The 18,145-nt window shown below is 41.9% G+C and overlaps 1 protein-coding gene across 1 annotated transcript in view; it reads left to right on the top strand.

Moving 5' to 3' along the window:
• The window catches only part of LOC133351319 (IgGFc-binding protein-like), a 117,793-nt gene that overhangs the window by 28,293 nt on the left and 71,355 nt on the right, over positions 1 to 18,145 (top strand). The window contains 17 exon segments of the mRNA XM_061566418.1: positions 2,134 to 2,242; positions 2,871 to 2,968; positions 3,644 to 3,820; positions 4,003 to 4,205; positions 4,519 to 4,663; positions 5,082 to 5,121; positions 5,369 to 5,642; positions 6,389 to 6,563; positions 7,616 to 7,724; positions 8,103 to 8,125; positions 8,364 to 8,462; positions 9,229 to 9,405; positions 9,589 to 9,791; positions 10,101 to 10,245; positions 10,446 to 10,493; positions 17,055 to 17,299; positions 17,962 to 18,136. Coding sequence (XP_061422402.1) covers positions 2,134 to 2,242; positions 2,871 to 2,968; positions 3,644 to 3,820; positions 4,003 to 4,205; positions 4,519 to 4,663; positions 5,082 to 5,121; positions 5,369 to 5,642; positions 6,389 to 6,563; positions 7,616 to 7,724; positions 8,103 to 8,125; positions 8,364 to 8,462; positions 9,229 to 9,405; positions 9,589 to 9,791; positions 10,101 to 10,245; positions 10,446 to 10,493; positions 17,055 to 17,299; positions 17,962 to 18,136 — 2,445 coding nt within the window.

The raw sequence follows: 18,145 nt of genomic DNA, 5'->3' as shown, positions 1-18,145 counted from the left end.
GGGTCGGGGAGTGGGGGGGGTCCTGGAAATTGTATATATGTTGGGTTTTTACGGGATGCGGTATTTATTTGGGGGGGGGGTGCGTCGGGTTATTGTTCTCTTTCTTGTTGTTCTTGTTCATTGTTGTTCTTGTTAAATTATGCGAGGCACACACGGATTTGGGGGGATGCATCTTTATTGAGATTTTGTTGCAGCCGGGATGGCTGCGGGCTGCACAGGGGGGGGGGTGATGTAGAGGTGTTACGGAGGGCTTAAAAAACACACTGGGCGTGGTTATGCCCGTACGCCAAGAGGCGCTTACATCGACGTCCGCACCGTTCAGCCTGGGGGGCTGACACGGAGCTGGGATCCCTCACGGCCCCACCCCTCAGTGGGGGAGTTGCTATATAAGGCGGTGAGCCGGAGGGCTCGGGGTTCAGTGTTCAGCCTTAACCAGTGAAGCAAGAAGTCCTGCTAGATAGGCCCTGGGACTCCCCTGGCTCGCTGTCCTTCTCAGGACCGACCAGGGCAAGCCAGTGGCGTGGCCCCGAGAGCCCAGAGCCGATGCTCTTGTAAGAGCCGGTCTGGGGACTCAGGGTGCCGTAATCCCAGCTTAACCAGGGCTGGGTTAGCTAGCCTCCCCTAGCCCGGTAGTGGAGGACCTAGGAGTAGGCTAGCTGTGACATAGAGTGTTGATCTCCCAGTTATACGGGTGAAGGGGCCGATACCCCTTCAAGTGTTGTACATCTCGGCCTGTTATGTACTTTGTGCTTAATAAATAAGTGTGCCTCCAACTACGTCATCCAAGTCTCCTGGAACCTACTACATATGTATAAAAAATTGCAGGTTAAATGTTCAATTTTATTCGGCTGAATAGCAGATCTGTCATGTGAAAAATCTCATCGCTGCACACACATTCATACACAAAACACATTAATTTGGTTTTAACTTACTTTGTATTCCAGCATTGAAAGCTTAAAAATCGGTTTGACTTTCATGGGAAAAGCTCATCGCAGGGTGCATGGGAGAGTTCGACCACGAGTTTGTAAGACATCCTGCATCAAATAATAACAATTCGCCTGAGACTTCCAAATGGCTTCTTCGTCTCATCATATGGCGCTACGACCTTGAAATAAATTGGACAGAACAAAAGATCCCTTTTTTTCCGTTTCACGTGCACAGTTTATGGCAAACGGGCAGCGAGCCTCACTCATCTTTCAAAGGGAATTTAGCGACACTCTTGCACCACGGTACCCCACAGTACACCCGAACAAAATCGCTACCCTCAGGGGTGTAAAGATTCACTCTACTCCCCCACCCTTCACTCCCCGAAAAAATAGTGTCCCAGAAATAAAATATTTAATTGCCTCGGCCATGTTGTATTATTTGCTACTCCGGGGTTACCGCCATCAGGATCATATGACGGATGAGACACAGCACTTTGTGAAATGGATTGGCGAAGACACACAAATCCTATGTGGAGAAATAAGAGAGTAAGACAGTTCAGAACATAGGGATCACTGATTTGGGCATTTCAGAAAGGCTAGAAACATAAAAGTACTGTAGAAGAACACAACACATAGCAGCAGTACTGTAGCAGAGGCAGCAAAGAGATGTGATGAAGACAGTCCAGGTGCTCAGACAGAGCTACATCATCCATCGGGAGGACAAGCGCTTGATTTAGTTGCACCAAGCAGTTGTAGTGCTCACTTTGATGCACCATCCCTGAGGTGGGAGCATTACTATATTTTAGGCAGACCATTGATTTGTTAAAGTGTTTTGAGTTAAAGCTGCTCAACAGATTGTGTGCAATCTTTTGCTTCTAGAATCCATGATTTTAAAATGGTCCAGCCCCTTGTGAATCCACTGCTAGATGAAGGCCTCTCTAAGTTGCGTCGGTCATGGGGGTTGTTTGACCATACTTCATGCTGGACACTGCATGTTGCAATGGGGCCCAGGACCGTTTCATATATCACTCACCACTCATGTTAGCCCTGGCTGGCAAAGTTTTCTTTTCATGTATTATTTGTCATTTTGTAATGTCACATAATCTTACAATTCCAAATGTTTGCTCCTTATTTTATGAGGAGCAGTATTCTGGGAGTGAAGCCACACGTTTGGTGGACCATTTGAATGTTGTTGTCTTTTGAACAGGAAATTTTAATGGTGATATTGAGGATGACTTCCTGATGCCAAATGGATCATTGGCTGCTTCCGAAACCAAGCTGGGAAACAGTTGGATATCAGATAACAGCTCAGCTGAGTGAGTGATCACTCACCTATTTTGCATCTTTGTTCACGAAAACTGCACTTTCTGTTTGCTTTGTGGCTTCATTGACAGTTTCGCTGGTGGTAAATTGCTGCATCCCATTTCACGCTTTTTACGATATTTAAAATAATTTTAGAAGTCAAGATTTGTGCCGCTCAATCCACTCAGCACACATAGAATTTGAAGAATCTGCCAAATACACGTCATTGTGTATTTTCTGCCCATGGACAAAGCTGATCATTCAGTCTCAGCCTATATTGCCGAATGCCATGGCTCTGTTCATGGACTGGTGGACTATGAATTGCGTCTTAGCTTCACTATAACCTCACCGACTTTGATCCATTTCTCCTTGTGGACTCAGGCACAGCAGAATGTGCTGCACAGGTGGTGCAAATACTGCTGCGTGGATTGCAGTTTGTGGACCTGTGATAGGTTCTAGAAAGCACCCATCTTTCTGCCTAAGTAGGGAGGATCGATATTCACATACATTATATTTGGGTCCCTTGTCTCCGATTTAAAAATGGTTACAGTAAGTGACCGGTTTTTCTGAAGGCAATGCAAGGGTGATGAATGGAATGATCTTGATGCGGTAATAAGAGTTTGTTTTTTGTTTTATTTGCAGCTGCGACGTTGACGTTGAGCCTCCAGGTCCCTGTGATGCAGAAGAACAGGCTAAGTTTGAATCGGAGGAATTTTGTGGAAAGATACATTATGTCAATGGTAAGTCCAGATATGTATGACTGCTGAACGCGTAATTTCCCTTTAAACAACTTTGTTTCAATTCAGATATAATACAGAAATATACGTTGATAGTTCTAGTTTAAGTTGATTGGTTTAGTTTTACTCTATGGGATGTCTAGCAAAAACATTAGCAAGCTGGAGCATGTTCAACATTATTTGGCAAATGTTGTGACGGGTACTGGAAAATCCGACCATGCCCATCTATTTCTCGCTGAACTGCTTTGGCTTTCTGTTGCTGAACGAATACATTACAAGTTCACACACACTACACACAAAGTGGTTGCAACACATATGAACCACAATACCTTGCTGATCTCATCAAGGATCATAAACAATCAGGCATCCTCACAGCAGCTTTTGGCTAACCATCGAACAAAGATGGCCACTGCATCAAGGGCTTTCAGATGCACTTCTACAGCCGTCTGGAACACACTTCCTTCTAATATTAGCAAGCCACTGGAGCTCTGTACTTTTTACATAAAACATTTAAACTCATTACTTTAGAACAGTTTTATTGTTTAGTTTGTTGTCCTTCCCCCGCACCTCCGATTAGCACGGTTGACGACATACGGTGCGACAGAAGGTCAACATACGTACATACGTAGTTACAAATATCGCTGTGTTGTAAATTATATTCACGTCGCTTGTGAACAGGAGCATTCCAAGAGTGCCATGCAGTGGTCAATCCAGAGCAATTCTTCATCACCTGCGTTCTTGACCAGTGCTGGATGGATGGGAAAGAGCAGTTCCTCTGTGACTCCATGCAGACCTACGCTGACCAGTGTGCCCAGCATGGGGTCATCGTCATGTGGAGGAACGACACCTTCTGCCGTGAGTGCACATCTGTCTGAGCTTTAATCCGTAACACATCACATTGCATGAGACTGGGCCTTGTTTTTATTCTGTGGAAACACAATCTACATCTGTGTGGTTTGTTCATTTGTATAGCTGCTTGCAGTTGTGCATCCCCATTCTAATTTATCTCTGAGTATGTTTATCGTTTGTGTTGACAGCGCTCGAGTGCCCAGCAGACAGCCACTATGAGAGCTGTGCCCCACCGTGCCCAGCCACGTGCAGCAATGTGACCCTCCCAGGTGCCTGCCAGCAGCCCTGTGGGGAGGGCTGTGTCTGTGATGAGGGTTTTGTCCTCTCAGGAGACAAGTGTGTCCCTCAAGATCAGTGTGGCTGCATGGACCACAACGAATTCTATCACCCGGTGGGTTAACCCTTCACATCATGTCTATTCAACAGTGATCATTTATTAATATCCACAGAGGCAAGCTAAGCCCTGTATTGTTTTGGTATATGACGTACCAGTGAACATCTTCCTTTTTAAGACTAATATATGAGTAAAGATGAGTGCATTAAGTTTCACGCTGGAGTAAAATGGTGAAAATTATTAACAAAATGAACAAATGCAATGTATGTATGTTACAATGCTGTTGAAATATATCAGATAATGTTTCAGTAAGCTTTTCCTAATATGTACAGTATATTTCATGATTCTCATCGTGCATTGGTTTTCACAGCTTGGGGACAGCTGGTTTGCAACACAGAACTGCAGTCTGCATTGCTCTTGTGGCGATGCTGGAGGCGTGGTCTGTGAGCCCTGGCAGTGTGGAGCCTTTGAGATCTGCAGTGTGCAGAATGGAAGCCTGGGCTGTCACAGCAATGGTAAGATTTTCCCTACATGTCCTCCCCCAATGTAAGAAATAATCAAAACCGCTCATTTGCAATGACTTTTCGGCCCATAAAATGATAGTGATATTGCAACTAAAATTATAATATTGTATGCGTATTTTGTGTTCATCTTAAAAGTATGCTTCCATTTGTGATTCATCAATATATGTATTTGTGTATATTTATGTATGTTGTACTTCTTTCGCTAATCGTAAGAAAGCCATGGGCCTTCTTGCAATGGCATCGGGATGTTTAAAATTAGAGGTGCAATTGTTAAAATATGACTCGGCCCACAGATTTAACATAGAAAAATATAGTTATACCGAGTAGTATGGGGAAAACAAACAATACTTTTTCAAACATTGCTTGGCAGCGAGAACACTATAGTTTTTACTTTTCTGTTTTTTTACAGATATCACCACTGCAGCTTCCATCCACAGCTCCATCATCTGGTAATCAGTGACTACACAGCACAATACCATGTATTTATTCTCACATATCTCCAGTGTAAATATACAATATCGCATTGTAAAAATAAACCAACTAAACATTGAAGCTTGGACATAATTTTATATCTTCTAGATAAATAAAGGTGCAATAAAAAAAAGTGAACGTTCATTTATTTACAGCCAAATAACGAGGACAAAACTGTAAAGCAAAGGAATGGTTAAAATGGCGACATGGACTGTCACCGTGAAGTGAACGGGAAATTTGTGAATTTATTTTAGGAGCTGCAAAATGCTTGGCGATGGGAGACCCACATTACACGACGTTTGATGGGCTCTATTACCACTTCATGGGCGCGTGCATCTACACAACAGCCAAGCTGTGCAACATCTCCTCCTCCCTGCCCCACTTCAATGTGGAGACGAAAAACGACCGCCGTGGCTCTACAAGCGTATCTTATGTCCGAGATGTTCACGTGGACGTGTACGGACACAGGGTCACCTTGTCTTTACAGCACGCCCTCCTGGTTAGTATTACACCTCGTGTTAGCGCCGAGATTATAGAACAAATGAGTTAAATGTAAAAGACAATTATGCATATACATGGTGTGGACTCAAGCAGAGGCGATGGAACAAACTAATATTGGGGAGGACAGACGAGACGAGCATAAGTGGAAGTGGGTGTGGCAGGCCTGGATTTAGCTTGAGCCTGATTAGCATTTTGATGGGTGACCCATAGGGATCGCCAGGTGCTGTAGGCATGGCACTGTGAGGTGGACAGTAGATGGCAGTTCAGTTTCTCTGGTTTCCTCATTTATATAACTGTTCAAACATCTCAACGCAGGATCCTCCGGGAAAAAAAAGATTCATCAAGGTTTTGTTTTTGGTAAATAATTTATATTAAAATATTTATAATTATTAATAGATGGGTGATTGTCATGACACTGAGAGAGACAAGGAGACAAACATGAAGTCTTACAGATGCTGTGCTCCCCTCATTTGAATCCAGCCTCAAAAGTAATGTGAGGCTTTGTGTGAATCGAATGTGGCTTGATGTGATTTGGCTCCAATTATACAGACATTTTAAATAAGAGAATGGGGTACAATACTTAGGTCTCAAAAGCCCAATTCTTAAGCAGAAGTAATGATAGTGTTTTTTTACCAGAAATAATCAAACGTATATTAAACCAAAGACCACTGGGATATACAAGCATTATTATGAAGGAAAATAAATTCCTTAACGCTTGAATCACTCATGTACTATGATCTACAGTTGGATGGGGAGCGGGTGACGCCCCCACTGGTGTTACCGGGGATGCACGTGTCTCTGAGCGGCTCATACCTCGTGCTCATGACCAACTTCAGCCTCACGGTTCGTTTCGATGGGAACCATCAAGTGGAGGTGTCTGTACCAATGGAGTACGCTGGGCAGCTCTGTGGACTCTGCGGTGAGACTATGATCAGAATGTTCATGAGCATTATTGAAACCTGACTTGCGTTCGCATTGGTTACAAGCTTAAACATTCCCCTTCAAATTGAAATTAATTGAGAATGGAAAGGTTGGTAGTGAGTCCTGAAGTTCATCAGCTTGTGATATGACGGATGAGACACAGCACTTTGTGAAATGGATTGTCAAAAACACACAAATCCTATGTGGAGAAATAAGAGAGTTCAGAAGATAGGTGCACTGATATGGGCATTTCAGAAGAGCACGAAACATAAAAGTACCGTAGAAGAACACAACACATAGCAGCAGTACTGTAGCAGAGGCAGCAAAGAGATGTGATGAAGACAGTCCAGGTGCTCAGACAGAGCTACATCATCCATAGGGAGGACAGCGCTTGATTTAGTTGCACCAAGCAGTTGTAGTGCTCACTTTGATACACCATCCCTGAGGTGGGAGCATTACTATATTTTGGGCAGACCATTGATTTTTTAAAGTGTTTTGAGTTAAAGCTACTTAACAGATTGTGTGCGAAACAGCATAAAAAAGCAACGCAACATTCACAGAGGCACTCTTACGAATTATAAGATAAGGCAGAAGATAAGGAGTTTTCAAGGATAACACATTAACGGCAATGGTAAAGAGAAACCGATTATGAAGACATTCACGATGGATTTGAATAAGTTATTATTAATCTTTTGCTTCTAGAATCCATGACTTAAAAATGGTCCAGCCCCTTCTGAATCCACTGGTAGATGAAGGCCTCTCTAAGTTGCGTCAGTCATGGGGGTTGTTTGACCATTCTCCATGCTGGTCACTGCATGTTGCAATGGGGCCCAGGACCAGTTCGTAAGTCACTCACCACTCGTGTCTGCCCTAGCTGGTAAAGTTATATTTTGATGTATTATTTGTCATTTTGTAATGTCACGTAATCTTACAATTCCCAATGTTTGCTCTGTATAAACGTATGCTCCTAATTTTACGAGGAGCAGTATTATGGGAGTGAAGCCACACGTTTGGTGGACCATGTGAATGTCATCATTGTCTTTTGAACAGGAAACTTTAATGGTGATATTGAGGATGACTTACTGATGCCAAATGGATCATTGGCTGCTTCCGAAACCAAGCTGGGAAACAGTTGGATATCAGATAACAGCTCAGCTGAGTGAGTGATCACTCGCCCATTTTGCATCTTTGTGTAAAATATTGTTCACAAAAACTGCACTTTCTGTTTGCTTTCTGGCTTTCTAGAAAGTTTCGCTGGTGTTAAATTGCTGCACACCATTTCCCGCTTTTTACACTTTTTAAAATGATTTTATGAGTCAAGATTTGTGCCGCTCAATCCACTCGGCACCCATGTAATTCGAAGAATCTGCCAAATACACGTCATTGTGAATTTTCTGCCCATGGACGAAGCTGACCATTCAGTCTCATCTTCTGTTCCCGAATGCCATTTCTCTGTTCATGGACTGGTGGATCATGAATTGCGTCTTCGCTTCACTATAGCCTCACAGACTTTGATCCATTTCTCCTGTGGACTCAGGCACAGCAGAATGTGCTGCACAGGTAGTGCAAATACTGCTGCGTGGATTGCAGTTTGTGGACCTGTGATAGGTTCTAGAAAACACCCATCTTTCTGCCTAAGTGGGGAGGATCGATATTCACATACATTATATTTGGGCCCCTTGTCTCCAATTTAAAAATGGTTACAGTAAGTGACTGGTTTTTCTGAAGGCCAATGCAAGGGTGATGAATGAAATGATGTTGACGTGGTAATAAGAGTTTGTTTTTCGATTTATTTCAGCTGCGACGTTGACTTTGAGCCTCCAGGTCCCTGTGATGCAGAAGAACAGGCTAAGTTTGAATCGGGAGGAATTTTGTGGAAAGATACATGATGTCAATGGTAAGTCCAGTTATGTATTACTGCTGAATGCATTATTTCCCTTTAAACAACTTTGTTTCAATTCAGATATAATACAGAAATATACGTTGATAGTTCTAGTTTATGTTGATAGTTTTACTCTACGGGATGTCTAGCAAAAACATTAGCAAGCTTCAGCATGTTCAACATTATTTGGCAAGTGTTGTGACGGGTACTGGAACACGTTCCTTCGGAGTGGGCAGGTAGGAACTCGGTTGGACAGCGCATTCGTGCACGACAGACAAATATTCCCTGGTGGGCAGTGTGGAACTGTTGTTCCTATTTGTAAAATCCGTCCATGCCCATCTATTTCTCGCTGAACTGCATTGGCTTCCGGTTGCTGAACGAATATATTACAAGTTCACACTCACTGCACACAAAGTACTTGTTACAAATGAACCACAATACTCTGCTGATCTCATCCAGGAGCATAAACAGTCACGCAGCAGCTTTTGGCTAACCATCGAACATAGATGGCCACTGCATCAAGGGCTTTCAGATGCACTTCTACAGCCGTCTGGAACACACTTCCTTCCAATATTAGGAAGCCACTGGAGCTCTGTACTTTTATATCAAAATTTAAAACTCATTACTTTAGAACAGTTTTATTGTTTAGTTTGTTGTCCTTCCCCCGCACCTCCGATTAGCACGGTTGACGACATACGGTGCGACAGAAGGTCAACATACGTACATACATAGTTACAAATATCGTTGTGTTGTAAATTATATTCACGTCGCTTGTGAACAGGAGCATTCCAAGAGTGCCATGCAGTGGTCAATCCAGAGCAATTCTTCATCACCTGCGTTCTTGACCAGTGCTGGATGGATGGGAACGAGCAGTTCCTCTGTGCCTCCATGCAGACCTACGCTGACCAGTGTGCCCAGCATGGGGTCATCATCATGTGGAGGAACGACACCTTCTGCCGTGAGTGCACATCTGTCTGAGCTTTAATCCGTAACACATCACATTGCATGAGACTGGGCCTTGTTTTTATTCTGTGGAAGCACAATGTACATCTGTGTGGTTTGTTCATTTGTATAGCTGCTTGCAGTTGTGTATCCCCATTGTAATTGATCTCTGAGTATGTTTATTCGTTTGTGTTGACAGCGCTCGAGTGCCCAGCAGACAGCCACTATGAGAGTTGTGCCCCACCGTGCCCAGCCACGTGCAGCAATGTGACCCTCCCAGGTGCCTGCCAGCAGCCCTGTGGGGAGGGCTGTGTCTGTAAGGAGGGTTTTGTCCTCTCAGGAGACAAGTGTGTCACTCAAGATCAGTGTGGCTGCCTGGACCACAACGACTTCTATCACCCGGTGGGTTAACCCTTCACATCATGTCTATTCAACAGTGATCATTTATTAATATCCACAGAGGCAAGCTAAGCCCTGTATTGTTTTGGTATATGACGTACAAGTGAACATCTTCCTTTTTAAGACTAATATATGATTAAACATGGAGTGCATTAAGTTTCACGCTGGAGTAAAATGGTGAAAATGATAAACAAAATGAACAAATGCAATGTATGTATGTTGCAATGCTGTTGAAATATATCAGATAAGGTTTTAGTTAGCTTTTCCTGTTATGTATATTTCTTGATTCTCATCGTGCATTGGTTTTCGCAGCTTGGGGACAGCTGGTTTGCAACACAGAACTGCAGTCTGCATTGCACTTGTGGCAATGCTGGAGGCGTGGTCTGTGAGCCCTGGCAGTGTGGAGTCTCCGAGATCTGCAGTGTGCAGAATGGAAGCCTGGGCTGTCACAGCTATGGTAAGATTTTCCCTTCATGTCCTACCCCAATATAAGAAAGGATCAAGACCGCTCATTTGCAAAGACTTTTCAGCCCATTAAATGATAGTGATATTGCAACTAAAATTATAATATTGTATGCGTATTTTGTGTTAATCATAAAATTATGCTTGCATTTGTGATACATCAATATATTTATTTGTGTATATTTCTTACCACAGATGCCACAACAGTTTCACCACCAACAACAACTGCTCCTCCAAGCATAAGTAATCAAGGACTACACATGGATATCTCTTGCCCAGGATATTTACTTACAAAATAAATGTTTCAGAACTTTTGCTCTAATATATATTGCTCTGAATGTGTTCAACAAAGCATGGAGCCTTCAAAACTGGTCCAAATGCTGGCAATTTACTAATTTATTCTCATTGTTCAAAGATTGCATGTTGATGGTTCAAACACGGATTTGAGAGATTGAAACAAATCTTGCCTGTTTTTAACTTCATTTAGTGTAGTTCTGATTTGAGGGGAGAATTTTTTAATATTAACGGAGAAAAATAATGGCTCCATCTCGAGTTCATGAAGATATTCTTGTTTCATCTTCTTGGTTCTTTCGGTAAAGTCACGTAGAAGGAAAATAATAAAATAATAAAAATAAAACATAATAAAATAATTCTCACGACGTTTCGGCCACAACGCAAGCAGCCGTCTTCAGGTGGAGAACAGGTCTGTCAAGTAGACAGAGTCTGAATGGCACGCTCCAGGCTTGGAGCGACTATTTATGCTGGGATGGAGGGGCGAAGAGCGTCTTGACAAAATAATTTGCATATCAAGAGGAATTTAGCATATTTATGGGAAATGCAGATATGCGATTAGTACTACTTGTGAAATGCGTAGGAGGTTTGGCGAGGGGTTTAAAGTCATTATGCCCATGCATTATGCAGGATTAGCAGTATCAAAGGGAGGGAGTAAGGTTAGAATTAATAAAGGGAATGAATGTTAATAATATGGCGCCGCAGCAACTAATATGCTTATTGACTATACATTGTCATATTACACTGTTTTATTCTACCCACTCAACTGTATAACACACTGCTATATATTCACTATAAAATTACGATACTATATATTACCTTATACATTGTATTAAACATTACACTTTAATACTGTTTATTATTATATAATATGCTATACACTATACCATTAACCGTCGCGTGAAAGGTACTAAGAGGAAGCAACTAACTATGTCAATGGGAGAGTGGTGGTAGGAAGCTTGCAGTGGAGCAAAGAATCCATTCCCTGCGGAGTGCATATCAAGAGGAATTTAGCATATTTATGGGAAATGCAGATATGCGATTAGTACTACTTGTGAGATGCGTGGGAGGATTGGCGAGGGGTTTAAAGTCATTATGCCCATGCATTATGCAGGATTAGCAGTATCAAAGGGAGGGAGTAAGGTTAGAATTAATAAAGGGAAGGAATGTTAATAATATGGCGCCGCAGCAACTAATATGCTTTTAGACTATACATTGTAATATTACACTATGTATTATTCTACCCACCCAACTGTATACCACACTGCTGTATATTCACTATACAATTACGATACTATATATTACCTTATACATTGTATTAAACATTACACTTTAATACTATTTATTATTATACAATATGCTATACACTATACCATTGACCGTTGTGTGAAAGGTACTAAGAGGAAGCAACGAAATATGTCAATGGGAGAGTGGTGGTAGAAAGCTTGCAGCGGAGCAAAGAATCCATTCCCTGCGGAGAATGCAAGATATATATTCAATGTCAGTGAGTGGACTGCAGGTCTGAAAGTCACCGTAAACGTGAACACAATCAGTTAAGATCCGAAATGGTTTATTACGTCCTTCCAATTATTTCTGAGCCAGAATCCATCTTCTCGATTGAAATTGTCTCTGTGTTTGTATATGTGGATCGCCTCATGGACGAATCTCTCATGGTAGCCGGATGGCTTGCAGAGAACCTCTGTCTTGGAGAAGTCAATATCATGTGATTCTAGATTTGAAGCTTTCGTGACTGCAAGGATTCATATTCTTAGGTTTTTTTCGGTAAAGTCACGTAGGTAAAAAATGTTAAATTAATTAAAGTAAAATAAAATAAAACAAAATAAAAAATCACGACGTTTCGGAAGCAACACAAGCCTCCGTCTTCAGGTGGAACCGTCACAGCCACGACAGCTGTATCAAGTAAATGAGAGATCACAAGAAATACCACCCCGTATATATAATGGTTGAGGGGGGAAGGACCAGGAACGGCACACTTTTTATTAATATGGTAAGGTGAGGCTTAAGACTAAGAATAGACTGCATAACAAAGGACTGAGCCTTTGTTATGGAGAGGTGCAGTTTGTAACTAACACCTAGCATACATGACAAAAGTGTGAAAAAAGAAAGCAAGTAAAAACTAAAACTGATGATACAACAAACTGGCTGTCTATCAATAACCTGTAATAGTTGTCTGTCAAATAAGATGGTCCAAATAAGTGTAGTTGCATCTTTTTGCATGGTTAATCACATCTTTCCAATGATTACTCAGTTTGTAACCCTCATCACGGTTGAAATTATGTCTGTGTTTGTATATTTGTATGGCTTCGTGTACAAACCTTTGATGGTAGCCAGGAGGTTTACAGAGCACCTTGGTCTCGGAAAAGACAATTTCATGAGAGCCCACAGAGTTGTAGCAATGATCGGCAACAGCCGAAGAATCAGTTCTGCCGTGTTTCAGATCTGACTTGTGCTCGCGGACACGATCAGAAACATGACGTTTCGTTTCTCCAATGTAGCAATCACCACAACTGCAACTCAGTTTGTAGACTCCAGGATACTGTAAGTCAGGAATAACATCCTTCACAGATGGAATCAGATCACGGATTTTATGCACTGTACTGAATCGGACTTGGATCTTATGTTTGTTTAGAATTTTGGAGATCTTTTTGGTCACGCCTGCTATGTATGGTAACGTGATAGTTTTGGTCGGAGTTTCATGTGGCTGTTTCTGTATGGTGGGAGAAACAGCTTGGCGTATGGTGCGGTCAGAGTATCCGTTCATCCTGAGGGCCCGATGTACATGTCTTAATTCACCGGCCAGGTGGTGTTGGTCAGAAATGCCATGGGCTCTGTGGTATAGCGTTTTGATGAGAGAATTCTTTTGAGATGGGTGGTGGTGGGAATCCGGTTTCAAGTAGGAATCTGTGTGGGTGGCTTTCCTGTACACAGAATGTCCCAAGGATCCGTCAGGTCTCCTCTCAAACAGAATATCCAAGAATGGTAGTTTACCATCTTTCTCCACTTCCATGGTGAATCTGATGGATGGGTGTCTGGAATTGATGTGGTCCAAGAAGTGGTTCAATGCTGGGAGGCCATGTGGCCATATGACGAAAGTGTCATCCACATACCTCTTCCACAGGGAAGGACGCAGGGTGGATGTCTGGATGGCGTCTGATTCAAACTTTTCCATGAACATGTTGGCTATCACTGGTGACAAGGGGGAGCCCATAGGGGTACCCTCATTCTGTTTGTAGAAGGTACCATTCCAGGTAAAATAGGTGTTGGTGAGGCAATGCCTAACCAGCACAGGTACATCAGTATTCAATCCATGTTGGACTAAGTCCTCAATTATTGTTAGGGTGTCCGGTACTGGGACTTTGGTAAACAGAGATACTACATCAAAACTGAAGAGGATGTCATCAGGAGATATTACCTATGTCCTTAACCATAGAGACTAATTGGGTTGAGTTGAGTACTGCCGAAGAGGTCTTGCCTGTGAAGGGAAGCAGAGTATCTGATAGAAACCGGGCTAGTTTGTAAGTAGGGGAGTTTGTCGTCGACACGATGGGTCGTAGCGGGGTGCCTTCTTTATGGATCTTGGGAAGACCATAGAGTCTGGGAGGTCTTGCCGCCGATGGTTTTAGATCTCTCATTTACTTGATACAGCTGTCGTGGCTGTGACGGTTCCACCTGAAGATGGAGGCTTGTGTTGCTTCCGAAACGTCGTGATTTTTTATTTGTTTTATTTTATTTTACTTTTATTAATTTAAAATGTTTTACCTACGTGACTTTACCGAAAAAACCTAAGAATATCATGTGAGCCCACTGAATTGTAACAGTGATCTGCCACGGCTGAGGTGTTTGTCCTACCGTGTTTCAAGTCTGCTTTATGTTCACGGATGCGGTCCGAGACATGTCGTTTGGTTTCTCCAATGTAACTGCTACCACAGAGGCAGCTTAGTTTGTAAACGCCAGGGTACTGTATGTCTGGAACCACGTCTTTTACAGACGGGACCAGATCACGGATTTTATGTACTGTGTTGAATCGGACCTGGATCTTGTGTTTTACCAGGATTTTGGAGATCTTTTTTGTGACCCCAGCAATGTAGGGTAAGGTGATGGTTTTGAAAGGCTCCTCAACAGGATCCTTCTTGGTGGTTGGAGTGATGGCTTTGCGGATTGTGTAGTCGGAGTAACCATTAGCCTTAAGAGCTTGGCGTACGTGTTTGAGTTCACTGGCAATGTGTTCCTGGTCGGAAATGCATTGGGCTCTATGGGTATAGAGTCTTGATGAGGGAATTCTTCTGGGATGGATGGTGGTGGGAATCCGGTTTTAGGTAAGCATCCGTATGGGTGGCTTTCCTGTAGACAGAGTGGCTCATTGAACCATCAGGTCTCCTTTTAATTAGGACATCCAAAAAGGGTAGCTTGCCATCTTTTTCGACTTCCATGGTGAATCTGATGGCTGGGTGTATGGAATTGATGTGGTCAAGGAATTGTCAATATCATGTGGGCTCAAGACAGAGGTTCTCTGCAAGCCATCCGGCTACCATGAGAGATTCGTCCATGAGGCGATCCACATATACAAACACAGAGACAATTTCAACCGAGAAGATGGATTCTGGCTCAGAAATAATTGGAAGGACGTAATAAACCATTTCGGATCTTAACTGATTGTGTTCACGTTTACGGTGACTTTCAGACTGCAGTCCACTCACTGACATTGACTATATATCTTGCATTCTCCGAAGGGAATGGATTCTTTGCTCCGCTGCAAGCTTTCTACCACCACTCTCCCATTGACATATTTCGTTGCTTCCTCTTAGTTCCTTTCACGTGACGGTCAATGGTATAGTGTATAGCATATTGTATAATAATAAATAGTATTAAAGTGTAATGTTTAATACAATGTATAAGGTAATATATAGTATCGTAATTGGATAGTGAATATACAGCAGTGTGGTATACAGTTGGGTGGGTAGAATAATACATAGTGTAATATTACAATGTATAGTCTAAAAGCATATTAGTTGCTGCGGCACCATATTATTAACATTCCTTCCCTTTATTAATTCTAACCTTACTCCCTCCTTTTGATACTGCTAATCCTGCATAATGCATGGGCATAATGACTTTAAACCCCTCGCCAATCCTCCCACGCATCTCACAAGTAGTACTAATCGCATATCTGCATTTTCCATAAATATGCTAAATTCTTCTTGATATGCACTCCGCAGGGAATGGATTCTTTGCTCCGCTGCAAGCTTCCTACTACCACTCTCCCATTGACATATTTAGTTGCTTCCTCTTAGTACCTTTCACGCGACGGTTAATGGTATAGTGTATAGCATATTATATAATAATAAACAGTATTAAAGTGTAATGTTTAATACAATGTATAAGGTAATATATAGTATCGTAATTTTATAGTGAATATATAGCAGTGTGTTATACAGTTGAGTGGGTAGAATAAAACAGTGTAATATGACAATGTATAGTCAATAAGCATATTAGTTGCTGCGGTGCCATATTATTAACATTCCTTCCCTTTATTAATTCTAACCTTACTCCCTCCCTTTGATACTGCTAATCCTGCATAATGCATGGGCATAATGACTTTAAACCCCTCGCCAAACCTCCTACGCATTTCACAAGTAGTACTAATCGCATATCTGCATTTCCCATAAATATGCTAAATTCCTCTTGATATGCAAATTATTTTGTCAAGACGCTCTTCGCCCCTCCATCCCAGAATAAATAGTCGCTCCAAGCCTGGAGCGTGCCATTCAGACTCTGTCTACTTGACAGACCTGTTCTCCACCTGTAGACGGCTGCTTGCGTTGTGGCCGAAACGTCGTGAGAATTATTTTATTATGTTTTATTTTTATTATTTTATTATTTTCCTTCTACGTGACTTTACCGAAAGAACCAAGAAGATGAATCCCTGCAGTCACGAAAGCTTTAAATCGAAATATTATTGGTTCTTTCGGTAAAGTCACGTCACTTTACCGAGAGAACCAATAATATAAATTCCTGCAGTCACGAAAGTTTAAAGTCAAAATGTATAAAGATAATTTACCAATCACCAGAAGTATCCCTGTTGTACAGGACATTGGGCTACCCTGTGGTGCAATTGATTCACACATGTTGCAACCACTCAAGGAACCACATTCACCACAATAGTAACAAAATCATTATTTATTGCATCAAATTGTGATCCTGAAGTGTGACAATTCATTGACTTGCAATAGGAGCAACTGTTGCATTCTTCATACACTGTAATATATCTGAGCTGCTCATATAAACTAAAGTAAACCAAACAGAGTATTCAGTTGATACAGGCCATGTATCTCATCAATTTAATCACATACAGACAATGGGAACCTACTTTAGGTAAATATATCATGGTGGCAATTTAATCTAAAACGCTGACTGTAGTTTATTGAAATAAATCATAATTAAGTGGGCTATGACAGAGTGACATTAAAGTGAATGTTTAAAAATCTCTTTCAGTGCCTGGAAACTGCATCGTGCATGGAGATCCACACTACGTCACGTTTGATGGGCTCTCATTGGCATTCATGGGAACGTGCACCTACACAACAGCTAAGCTGTGCAACAGCTCATCTCATCTGCCCTACTTCAATGTGGAGACAACCAACGAGTATCGCAACCAGGGCTCCATCTCTTTTGTCAGAGAAGTTCACACAGAAGTCTATGGACAAAACATCACCTTGTCCTTGGGTCGTACCCTTCTGGTGAGAATTCAACTTTGCACAAGCATTGAGGACTTGAAAGTGGCTATCCATCTGTCAAATTTTCTTGATGATTGCATTGGTCTAAATCCTTCAATTGTATCCAAAATGATGTATATTGCAGGAGGAAATATGTTTCCATTACAGTGCTGATTTGCATGAGTTTTTCTAATATGGTATTCATATGAATGCATCAATTTTTTAAGTTATCATTGTCTAGAATCCTCACAAGCATATAATTTTACATCCGACTTCAAACGTATGCTGGTTTTATTTCTACCCCCTTAGAAGAGTTCAGTGAGCACTGATTCACATTCAGAGTGGACTCTACTATTCGATTAGATAATATCACCATCATACTCTACATTTTGGAATCCTTAAGTTGGTTGGAAACACGGTCATTGATAAGCAACTTAAAATATAATTAAGCTTACAATTAAAACAAGATAAAACCATACATATCCAGACAATGTACATATCAAGTCCAACTTTCCACCAGTGCAATGCAGATGAGAGGTTCAATTGTATTTTGGAAATAAATTAGTCAATTATGTGGTACCCACTAATTATCTTTGCAACATTATCCATTGATCGTGAGGTAACCAAGAGTAGAACCCACGTGGAATGACTTGCGATGCCTGTGTTTCCTGTGCGCTGATCTACAGCTGAATGAGGAGCTGGTGACGCCCCCACTGGTGTTGCCAGGGCTACATGTCTCTCTGAGTGGCTCATACCTCGTGCTCATGACTGACTTTAATCTGATTGTTCGATTCAATGGAGACAATCGGGCGGAAGTGACTGTGCCAAGAGAGTATGCAGGGGAGCTTTGTGGCATCTGTGGTGAGACCA

This window comes from Lethenteron reissneri, chromosome 37, assembly GCF_015708825.2.
Source record: "Lethenteron reissneri isolate LAM-NWPU_2019-01 chromosome 37, ASM1570882v1, whole genome shotgun sequence".
Taxonomy (NCBI): domain Eukaryota; kingdom Metazoa; phylum Chordata; class Hyperoartia; order Petromyzontiformes; family Petromyzontidae; genus Lethenteron; species Lethenteron reissneri.
This window is presented reverse-complemented; position numbering and strand designations above follow the sequence as displayed.